Source organism: Lathyrus oleraceus, chromosome 3, assembly GCF_024323335.1.
Source record: "Lathyrus oleraceus cultivar Zhongwan6 chromosome 3, CAAS_Psat_ZW6_1.0, whole genome shotgun sequence".
NCBI classification, from domain to species: domain Eukaryota; kingdom Viridiplantae; phylum Streptophyta; class Magnoliopsida; order Fabales; family Fabaceae; genus Lathyrus; species Lathyrus oleraceus.
In genome coordinates this window covers 474,637,158-474,648,561 of record NC_066581.1, presented here as the reverse complement: position 1 = coordinate 474,648,561, position 11,404 = coordinate 474,637,158, and the positions used below count along the sequence as shown (strand labels likewise).

The 11,404-nt window shown below is 35.2% G+C and overlaps 1 protein-coding gene across 1 annotated transcript; it reads right to left on the bottom strand.

Moving 5' to 3' along the window:
* Window positions 1-1,519: 1,519 nt before the first annotated feature.
* LOC127128236 (uncharacterized) lies at window positions 1,520-3,842 on the bottom strand. The gene is made up of 4 exons (XM_051057458.1): window positions 3,618-3,842; window positions 3,426-3,487; window positions 2,180-2,378; window positions 1,520-2,079 (listed from the first exon to the last, which is right to left on the bottom strand). Exons 1-4 carry the CDS (start codon window positions 3,741-3,743, stop codon window positions 1,711-1,713), a joined length of 756 nt encoding a protein of 251 aa, XP_050913415.1. The 5' UTR covers window positions 3,744-3,842; the 3' UTR covers window positions 1,520-1,710.
* Between the last annotated feature and the right edge of the window lie 7,562 nt (window positions 3,843-11,404).

Sequence of the window (11,404 nt, the reverse complement as noted above, 5' to 3'; positions counted from 1 at the left end):
TTTTAGCTGTTGGATGGATAATATAATCATGGGTGAGTTGTGTCTTAAAGTCCCTTCAATGCTCAACAACGTATGTAAGCACTTTCTTTTTTACCATACTATCATCTGGACTAACAATAAACACTTCCTATATTTACACAACAGAGTTGTTATCAGTATTAAACAAAATTAAATCATTGAACTAAGTTCATAAATCAAATGAACTGAATATGGATAAAAAAATAAAGTTGATTAACTAAATAAGCTGAACTTAAATTATACATAGTTCAATTCGTTAGGCTCATGAGTCAACTTGATTATATATGAGAATGATTATATTAAAGTATTTCAAATCGGCCCTATATTTTCTTTTAATCTACCGGTTTTAATTAATAATTAAATTCTCAAATGAGCAAAATATTTTAAAAAATAATTATACAAATAGAATCAACCATACAAATTATGTTTTTTAAGAAAATAATTTAAAAATCAACATATATTTTCTAATTTAAAAAATATCTTTAAATTTTTTTAAATTTAAGAAAATCAAATATACATTCTAAATTTATTTTAATTTAAAATAATATTTTCTAAAAACATCTACATCATAAAAATATCTTTAAATTAAAAAATATACATATATCTTTAATTTGTTTTAAACTAAAAAGAATGCTTTTTAAAAATGTGTAGCCTTTTATATTATTTTTAGAATTTATTCTAATTAATTTAGATTAAGGTTTAAATATGCAATATTTAATAATCTTATAACTTTTATTTTATTTTAATATATATATTTTAAATATATTAATTTAAAATATCAAATATATAAAAAAAATAGACTAAAAAAAATATCCTTTAAATTTGTAAAACAGGGGAATTGAACCTAATAAGATGAACCTAACGAAATAAATTGAATTGTTCGTGAACTTATAACGAGTTGAGTTTGAATTTAAAAAAAGGCGAACTCGAATCGAGATTTTAGCCGAATTATTTTTTAACAAATCAAATCGTGCTGAGACAATTTTGTATCGATTCAACTTAGTTTCAGTCTTTGACAAAAGTAAATAACAAAAATCTTTTAAAGATCCTAAATGAAAAAAAAATCCCACTAAAGAACCACATATATAAATCAAAATAAAGATTAAAAAATGGATAGTGAAAAAAAAAATTATATCTCGTGAAAAAGAAATAATACTCATCTCTTTTGTTTGATTTATAAATAGATTATTTGATTTTAATCCCTTTGAGTGAAAATTCTCAATCCACTTTTTAATAATATCACAACTTTTAAATTTCCAATTTTTACTCTTTCCGAAAAGATTTATCAGGTAATTCATTTTTCATGTCTAAAAGTTTTAGAAGGATCTTCCCGAAAATTTTAAATAGGAAAAATGAAATATCAGAAGGATCCTTCCAAAATATTTTAGTGGGAGTTTTGAAAACCTCAACTATACCGGCCTTCTTATTTATCCTATTTGAAGAAATTTTTGAAAGAGTTTTGTGAGAATTTTGAAAAACCTCTACTAAATAACACCAGCTATTTAGAATATGAAAAATTCCAAAAGCAAGTAGAAATCCAATAGTTTATGGGAGAATCACAATCAACTTGTGTTGGCAAACAAGACCGTTTTACTCCCAAGACATGCCGAGAGATTTTGTAATGGGACATCATCCGAAGATCGATCAATCAATCGGCAATCAAAAATGTAATTTAGTTTGAGTGGAAGCTTATTATCTCTTAGTTACGGATGAACCCGAGTTTGATCCCTTCCCGTGCTGAACAGCGCGAGGGACAAATGACAAGCCTTTGGTGTTACGACGACCAAAGCTGATAGAGGAAGGAGTGGAGTCCGATGTGTTCAATCTAGAGACTGCTGAAACAAGGTCATCTATGGCTGCATTTTCGACTTCCATCATTCCTGAAGTATCCTCCTTATGAGAAGGTTTTTTGCGTTGAGACTTCATCCTCTGTTTTCTTGAAGGCAGAGCCTTCTTGAAAAACTCAAACGATGTCGGGAATTTATGCTTGTCGATCAGATGCTGCTGCCTGCTTTTGTAGCTTTTGAATTTCAAACCACAACCTTCCACTAAACATTCATACTATATGACAAAAACATAAGAACCATGTTAAATGCAGTACTAAATAAAATTGTTTCATTATATCAAATTGAATCATTTTTCGAGTTTAGACATATACTACCATGTCATAGCCACGAGCGACTTTTGCCTGAAAGAAAGAATCGTGAGCTTCGGATACATGTATGCTGAGCAAACGTGATGTTGGATAGACTCTAGAACACACAGAACAGGATGCAGTATGTCTTGCATTATAGTGATTTTCAAAGTCCTCCGTTGAAGCCAAACGCGCTCCACACCCAACAATTGGACAGAAGACTTCCCTGCACAAAGGATATACTACGAAATGAGGCACACACACGAGAGATTACATTCTTGGACAAAGCAGAATATTCAACAAATGGTAAAGCTTCTAGTGTAAATACAAATTAAAGTGTTTTTCCACATAAATGATTAGATGCAGATGAAATCAATATTGAGAACTAGAAGAAAGGTCTTTCACTCAGAATAAAGTAAAATAACTTAACTATTCTATAAATGACAATCCATTTCATAAGCTAATAATAGCAACAGCTTCTATAAAACATCAGCCGAGTGTTGAGTAAGATCTAATAACAATGCATTAAATAAGCATGCCTTACTCCAATGCCTAATGAATATTAATACATTATGCATTTATGCATCATATATCTATGTTAAGAGTTCTAAAAATAAAAGATCAACACAAAACATGGATGTAAAATTACAGTTATTTTAATGTCAACACAACAGCAACTGCAATTGAGGTAGTATAAGCCACATTTGATTGTGATCTCAGAATAATATTCGTGACATGATAAGGGTTTTTATTAGAACTAGAGTTTGACCTATCTCAACCCTACAAAACCGACTTATAAGATGAGGATTTCCCTCTATTTATAAGCATATATTGAAACCATATCCGTTTCAACTAAAGACTCTTTAACACGCCCCCTCACGCCTCTGCCTAAGACTGAACATCTCTGGAGCAAGCGAAAACAACCGGTGTTGCTCTTGACCCGTTAGTGATATCAGAGCAACGTCATAAGTGAGAAAAGACACCATATATTCACTCAAAATCTTATGGCTAGTCGGTTTTGTAGGAATGGATTAGGTCAAACTTTAATTCTAATATGATTTCAGAACCTACACTCCAAGCCCAATAGTATTTGCTGTGAGGGGGATAATACCATAACATTTAAAAACCAATTTCATTTTTTTTCTTCATTATATCTTAAGCCCAACATTTTAAAATCATATACTTAATTCATACTTTAATCAAGATAAGAATACGAGTTCAGATAAAGTTAAGAATAAGGAAAACAAAAAAAGAGTAATAGTAGAATCAATACCTTTCATCTTCTTGTATAAAATTCTCAATCTGTTCTTTGTCTTCTGTAAATTCCAACGCAACCTTTTGAAATACAAATGCTAATTAACAATTCACATTTCAAAATTTCAAAATAAAAGCTCAAAAAAACAAAAACAATAACACGCAACACGAAACAATTAGAATTAAATCAAATGGAAAATGGAGATAGAACCTGTTTGACAAGAAGTTCTCGTTCGAGGTTACCGATAGCGAAGAAAGGTGAATCGGGTTGGAACCTGCGAGGAATGGGTTTCCAGAACGGAAACTTTGAATCTGGATTTTGATTTTCCACATCCATCGTCTCGTCTCAGTGACCTTTGTTCTTCAAGTTCAAGCAGAGGACAATGAGAAGTGATTCTGACAAAGAAAAGAGCTTATTTGTTTCAACTTTTTCAATTTTTGAATGTGAATTTGATTGTATGGATATGGGGCATCCGTTTCTTTTCGGGTCGTTTGTTTTGAGACCCATTTCCGGGTCATTATTTTGAACTTCGGGCAAGTCCATTCCAATATTGTTTTGGACCAAAATAAGTCCATTTTAGAAAATTTTACCCCATTATATTATTTTTGACCAAAATGCTTTCATAAAATAATTTATTAAAACTTAAAAAATATTAAAAAATTAATTATTAAAATTCTTTTACATTTGATATATAAAATAAAAGTTAAAATATTAAAAAAATTGACTATCGGAACTCTTTTACAAAGTCTTCCAATACACAAAATAAAAGTTAATATTAAAAACTGATTACCAAAAAACTCTTTTGTAAAATCTTCAAATACACAAATAAAAGTTAAAAAATATTTAAAAAATGACTACTAGAACTCTTAAAAAATGATTATCATAATTCTTTTGTAAAGTCTTCCGCTACGCAAAATAAAAGTTAAAAATATAAAAAAATTAGTTATCGGAACTCTTTGCAAAGTTTTTCAGCATACAACATAAAAAATTAAAAAAATATTTGAAAAACTAACTACTGGAACTCTTTTGCAAAAATTTCCAATACACAAAATAAAAGTGAAAAAATATTTTAAAAATAACTACCGAAACTATTTTGCAAAGTCTTCCGGTACACAAAATTAAAAATTAAAAAATGTTAAAAATTTGACGACCGAAACTTTTTTACAAAGTCTTCTGAAACAAAAATAAAAGCTAAAAAATATTTAAAAAATAAAAAATAAAATTAGTTAAGAATATACAAGGGAGAAGTTGATATTTTTTTATAAAATGTATGGGTAAATTTTTTTCCATTATATATATTTTGTAAAATGATTCATACATGAAACACAAAAGAGGATTTAACTTATCACCCCCCACTTAAACCTGACACCTCCATTTCGTATGACTAAACAGTACTGCACCTACAATAGTTTTTTATTTTATTTTTTAAAATTCACCTCTCACACGCATGATTTTTGAATTCTCAGGGGTGATATCGGAAATTCCAATTGGTTTGCCGAAAAAAATTAAAAAACATTATATTTTTTTTACCGTAAATTACAAAATTTGCGTGATTCTGTATCGTAAATTTCAAAATTTCCGATAATAATAAAAATATTTACCTCGTAAGTTTCACAATTTGTGGGACAAAATGACCTAAAATCCTCGAAAATTTCAGATTTTTGGTAGTTATAAACACTTTGTTTTTTTCTTGGAAATTTCAGAATATCCAGAAATATTAGAAAAAAAAAATTAAGTTTAGTGAAATTTTCGGTAGTTATTAATCTTTTTTATTTTTTCGTTTTTTTATAGTGAAATACAGTGTAGGGACAATATTATTGCAGGCAGAGCGATAGATAGAGTGACAAACCAGACTAGGGTTGTTGAGACTGAGTCTTCCCAGATACGGGTTGGACGAGTGGTTTCAAACGGTTTACACTGGAAACGGTTGGCTGAGCAGATACAATTCTGCACATCTCGTAGCACTCGACACCTGCCGGTTAGATTAATTGAGCAGTCTAAAGATGATGATGAGGTTGTTCATGCTCAGGATGTTCATGACCCATCGGTCGAGACATATGCAACACATATTGTTGTTGAGGTTACTGATGAGGCGGAAAATGAGGTGGTCCAGCCAAATGCCACTGTTGCAGATGAGGTGGTCCAGCCAGATGTCGTTGTTGTTGATCCTGTCCCATATGTTACTGCTTAAATAGAGGTTACATCTCCTTCGATTGCACACTGATGTCGTATATGCACACTGATGAAGGATTCCCGGGAGGATCCATTAACCACTAAGTGCTTATCGAGTACGCTAACCATGTGGCATACCGACTATGACAGGGAAAGGTATATATATTTTATGTTTAACTTTAATTTATTTATTATTGTTTCATGAAAGCTAACTGCTAATTTTTTTTAATTTGTTTGTTACAGGACCGTCTCCCATTAAAGGTGACATCGCACGGGTCGAAGCTGAAGAACTTCCCAAAGACTCTGATGCTTGAGTAGGTCAGTCGTATTGTATGTGACTTTGAGCTCGTTGGTTTTGTCGACTGCTCACTTACCATGATTGACGCTCCACTTCTTACTGCTTTTGTTGAGCGATGGTACAAGGAGACATCTTTATTTCATCTTCCGTTTGTGGAGATGATTATCACTCTGGATGATGTCTTCTTATTGTTCCATGTCCATATTGTCGGCAAATTCTAGACGGCTCCTATTATTATCCTGTCACTTACATGTTTGATTGTTGCATGAGATTTGGGAGTTTCTAAGGAGGTCGTGTTGGAGAAGTTTGGCTTTAATAGGGGAGCTCACCTTCATATGTCTTGGCTTCGGGATATGTACGAAGAGCTTGTTGAGGCACAGAGTTATGAGGTTTCCGCTAGGCTGTACCTGCTACATCTAGTAGCATGTACTCTCTTTGCAAACAAGTTGGTTGTGTATATCGACTCCCGGTACATGTGTGTCGCAACGCGAAAAACAACCGGCGGAAAAACACACAGAGCCGCCACCGTGCGTTATTTATCCCAAAGGAGGGAAAGGAAACGCTCGAAGTAAACCTGAAAAAGGGAAAGGAATGGTCTTACGACCAGAGATTACAAGGTACGAGAGTCGGTTACGCAAGGGGAAGGTATTAGCACCCCTCACGTCTGACGTACTCGACGGGATCCACGCTCAAAATAATAGAAAAAGGTTGCTGATAAACTGCTCAAAGAATGCACACACTAGAATGAACAAGTGAAAGAAGACAGAGGAAGGGGACTCGGAAGGATGTCGCATCCTGGGCCTACGTAGTTTGTCAGAAACAAACATCAGAGTCGACGTAGTTCGGGGAAATGGGGAATAGGCTCGCTAGGATATCGCAGCCTATGCCTACGTATCTCATCTGGAATGAGAATCAGAGCTGTCGTAGTTCGGCTAACGCACGCCGAAACAAAACACAACACAGAGACGCTGAGACGTCAAAAGAAACTCAACAAGGAAACGGAATGCCAATAGCTGGTCTTACATCCGACTCCAAACAACACACACAAACAAGGAAACAAAATGCCAATAGATGGGCTTACATCCGACTCAACACAAGCAACAATCGCTAACCAGCGAACACCAAAGAAGAAAGTTATCGGATCGACAAACTAAAAGGGAGTCTGGAACTCGAGCCTAATAGCTGTCACACAAACACCAAGAAGACGCTGAGACGTTAAAGGTTAAACGCACAGACTAAAAGGGAGTCGGGAACTCGGATCTAATAGCTGTCAAGCAAACACACACAGAAAAAGAAAAGGGTTTCCCGGAGAGATCTCGCACGATCTCCTGCCTACGTATCTCATCTGGTATGAGAATCAGGGCGATGTAGTTCCCCTTAACAGGGGAGAAACTCTCCTAACCAGAGACCAAGGGAATAACGAACTAAAAGGGAGACTGACTCGAGCCTAATAGTCGTCATGCAAACAATAACCCTAGGTTGAGGTCTCTAACAAGAGTTTGACTCATACAGGAAGTGAGTCAACTCAAGTCTATCTCTACATACATTCAACTTCCTCGAAAGCTGATCGTACGACTCCTACAGAAAAGGAGATGAGAAGTGGAAAGCAGCTAAACATAACAAAAGCAATCATCACACTCTATATACAAACAAGAGGCTCAGACAAATTGGTTGGGCTTTAGTCAAGGGGTCATATCAACCTCGACAAACAAGCCAAAACTGTAGGGGTGTGCGGAAGCTCTTAACCACTGACATTGACCGTCAGGGTGAGCATATGAAAGGTAATGACGGTTAGACCTCATGGCTCTTAACCCTGGCCTGGGTGAGCTCAAATCAAAGAAGACGTGGGGGTCCAGAAAGAGGGACCCTATTCCACTTGACTGACTCTATACAAGATCTTGGGTTAGGTTCAAGAGCATCAGCACGTAGTGCGAGCATAATGAACGACTCAACGACTAACAGGGGACTGGCTACTAGTCCCTTCTATCTGTCAATTTCCTCTTCACTTAGGAGGACTTAACAAGTAACAGCACAAATGTAAACAATCACAGACATTGCCTCTTAAGGAGGACTTCAGCCAAACGCCTGCCAAAAAAGCGACAGGGCTTCCAGACTACATGGAGTTAGAAGGCTAAACTACCTCAGTGGTGTACCAACCACACTCCAAAGCAAAAGCAAAGCAAGCTAGAAGCGACTAATGTACCTGTACAAAAGCCAAACAGTAAATATCTCAGACAGAAAAAACCAACAGACAACACACAGTGGAACCAATGCAATTGTTCACAATTCAAGTTACAAATGCAAGCACTCAAGTGAGTTCATCAAATCCATTGACCTACAACACGAAAAGAGTTAGTGATCAAAGCAAATGACATCTCATGTAATGAGATCACATCAACCATTAGTGTTAAGTGCTCAATACCTGAAATACAAAACACAATCGGTGAGTACAAACCACTAGTACAAAGACTAGGGTCAAAGGAAAATCAAAAGAGCAAAACAGAAGTCAATATTCCACATGAAGCACATTTAATCAAACAAGAAGAAAGCCTCAAAAGGACTAAAGCCAAATCATAAGGCAAAGCCATCACATGAACAAGATAAGGCAAAGGCAAGGGATGTGATCAAAATTGGACATCAAGAATATAAAATCCATATTAAAACAGAAACACATCCAATGATCATGAAATTTTTTATGTGAATACAACATGTTATGGAAAAGCATCATACCAAAAATTAAGTCCAGAAGACAACAAATGGTGTGTGAATGAAAATGCACAAGTACAAGGTACAATATGTTACACCAAATGTCATAACATATGTTCATGTGTCCAAAACAGTGGTAGAACATGATAAAAATGCCAAACCAATTCTCAAAAATCCAGTCACATGTTAGGAACAAGCATGTCAAATTTCAAGCATATTGGATAAACTATGTGCATTTCACAAGCAAATGAATTCAACATGTCAATATATCATCATGTGCAAACAAACAATCATCATTAAAAATCCAGAAGTACAAAAATCAAGAAAATCACATCAAAAAATAATAAACATCCATACAATCATGTGGAAAAAGTTTGGATTAATTTGGACTTATTTTCCATTTTTTATGAATTTTGGAAATCAATGAAATAAACATGGAATAATAGAAAAATAATATGGAAAATGTTATGTGAATGAAAAAACAGAAAGTGCAATCCATGGGAGTTGAACCCAGGCGCTTGAGGTTCACAAGGCGCTCAGCAAATTAACTTCCAAAAACATACAATGCCAGGAATCGAACACAGGAGTCTATGGTAACAAGAGGCGCTCAAATAATATTCACAAAACATGCAAAAGTCTGGACTCGAACACAGGTTCACTCGGTCAAAGGAGCGCTCAATGGAAATTAAATGGAAACGCGCTAGCGTAGGATCGAACAGGTGCACGCATGGTTCAAGGCGCGCCATGGCCAAAACGACGTTGTTTAAGCTTGAAACCCTAAGCCATTTACAGGCGGTGGCGGACGGTGGTTTCCACCGTCTTCTCCGGCCAGCCAGGCGGAGCGCCACCATGATTTTTTTGCAGAATTTCACAAAATTTATATCGTTGGAACCGTCTTTCCACGAGGATCACATATATCATAATTACTAAGCCTAAAAGTCCATAAATCAAGCGGATCGATTGAAAACATTTCTCACATCCAAACTTTAAATTGACATAACTCATTCAATTCTCATCCAAATTCAACAATATTTATATCAGAATCATCAGTGGAGCACGCACTACAAGATCATGGCAATGAATTGGCAAATAATGAGATTCGAATTTTCACCAACCTGTTATGCAGTGTGATGAAACAGTGTGTTCAAGGCCTCAAATGCTCCAGATCTCCTCTATCAACCTCGTGGTGAAGCTTTATGCACGAAATATCAGCTGAAATGGTTTGGATCTTGCTAAATTTCAGAACACCATCTTCATCTTCAAGCTTTGTGTATGCACGTTTTTGCACCAATTTCTTCAAACCAAGCCTTGATTTGTACTCAATGATGCTCAATGAACACAATTATGCAAGAAAAATGATGTGTTATGTGAAGAATTTGGAAGTTTGAATTGAGAGAAAATTTGGAGGGAAAAATGGATTCTAGATCTAGAATTGTGATTATGAGCCAATTCTGTTATGATTTAGCTTTTATACTCTGTGTTAATCACATGCTAATCACAATTAGGCTTGGTTAAATGAGATTAAGGAAATGAGAGGTGTGATGCAAAATACACAAGTGTGCTTAGCATGGCCTTCCCATACGTGAACAGTACCATGCAAGCATCCAAATCCCCTTAAAATCATCTAATAAACACAATGGAAGTGGTATTTTGTTGGTAGCATCAACCAATTTTGAATTATCACTTTTCCCTCCAAAATGCACTTGAATGGACACTTGATCATGTGAGCTTCTTTCATGCAATGCAATGGTTGATTTGAAAAGCATTGGTCACAAGGAGCATTTTGCAAAAAGAGTGGACCAATTTGGAGTTTCGAATCAAAAGTTATGCCACTTTGACCTTCCATGTACACTTTGCAATCATTTGTTCATAACTTCCCAACCAATTGTCATATGATCATGATATAGGACTTTTTGAAAATAGCATAGAAATATCTTCAACTTTCATGTTAACCAAAAATCCATTAGAAGCTTCTTTGATGTTGGAAAATCCAGTTGAATATGGACCAAAAACTTGCCATTTTTGGAAACTTGCAATTACAGGTCACTTTCCATTTTTGGAAACTTTTGATTTGACTTCAAAATCTTCAAGATATATGTTTGAAATGATGAATGAGCTTCTTTTGAACATGAATGAGGTGTCTCAACTCATCTCCCCACCTCATAGTCCTCAGCTCTTGCACAGGTGACTGTATAGGTCCTCAGATGACCTTGACATGCTCTGATCAGCTCAAACCTCCACCACTTGATAAAATGGCTCAGAAATGAAACCCTAGCTCGAATAAGCTCAGTATAATAACCATGTGATCTCCATCTCAATAGAAGACCTCATCTCCTTGAAAAGCCTTGGCTGGAATAGAAGTCACTGATTAGGGTTGACCAGAGGTCAAAACCCTAATCCACTGCAAACCCTCAGATGGTTGACAAACACTTCATAAAGACCATCAGGCTTGAATCTTGTAACATCTCCCTCTTCTGAAAAAGACTTTGGAGGATGATCTTCTCATTTCCATATGATATGCAAAAATACAAATGCCTAATGTCCTAAAACATGAAATGCAATGTGCTGAACTAGTCCCAAGAAGAGGAGGGAAATTTTGAGGTGTTACAGCTGCCCCTATTCAATCCACTATGAACCTGTCGATATGAACAGCCTCAGCTATCAGATGATCAGGGTGAAGAGTGATTGAATACCAAGAACAGACGAGCAATTTGCGCTCCGCTGGGGATTATTATATTTTTTTTTTGCTTTTCTTGAACCCCACAACTTTCTGATGATGATTTTTTTTTTGCTTTTCTTGGACCCCAGAACTCTTCTTTTG

Excerpts from the sequence above, each read along its gene's own strand:
- LOC127128236 (XM_051057458.1), bottom strand. The coding sequence starts at position 3,743 with ATGGATGTGGAAAATCAAAATCCAGATTCAAAGTTTCCGTTCTGGAAA. Across the intron at positions 2,379-3,425 it reads TTTATACAAGAAGATGAAAG|GGAAGTCTTCTGTCCAATTG; the intron begins GTATTGATTCTA and ends TCCTTTGTGCAG. Across the intron at positions 2,080-2,179 it reads TCGCTCGTGGCTATGACATG|TATGAATGTTTAGTGGAAGG; the intron begins GTAGTATATGTC and ends TTTGTCATATAG.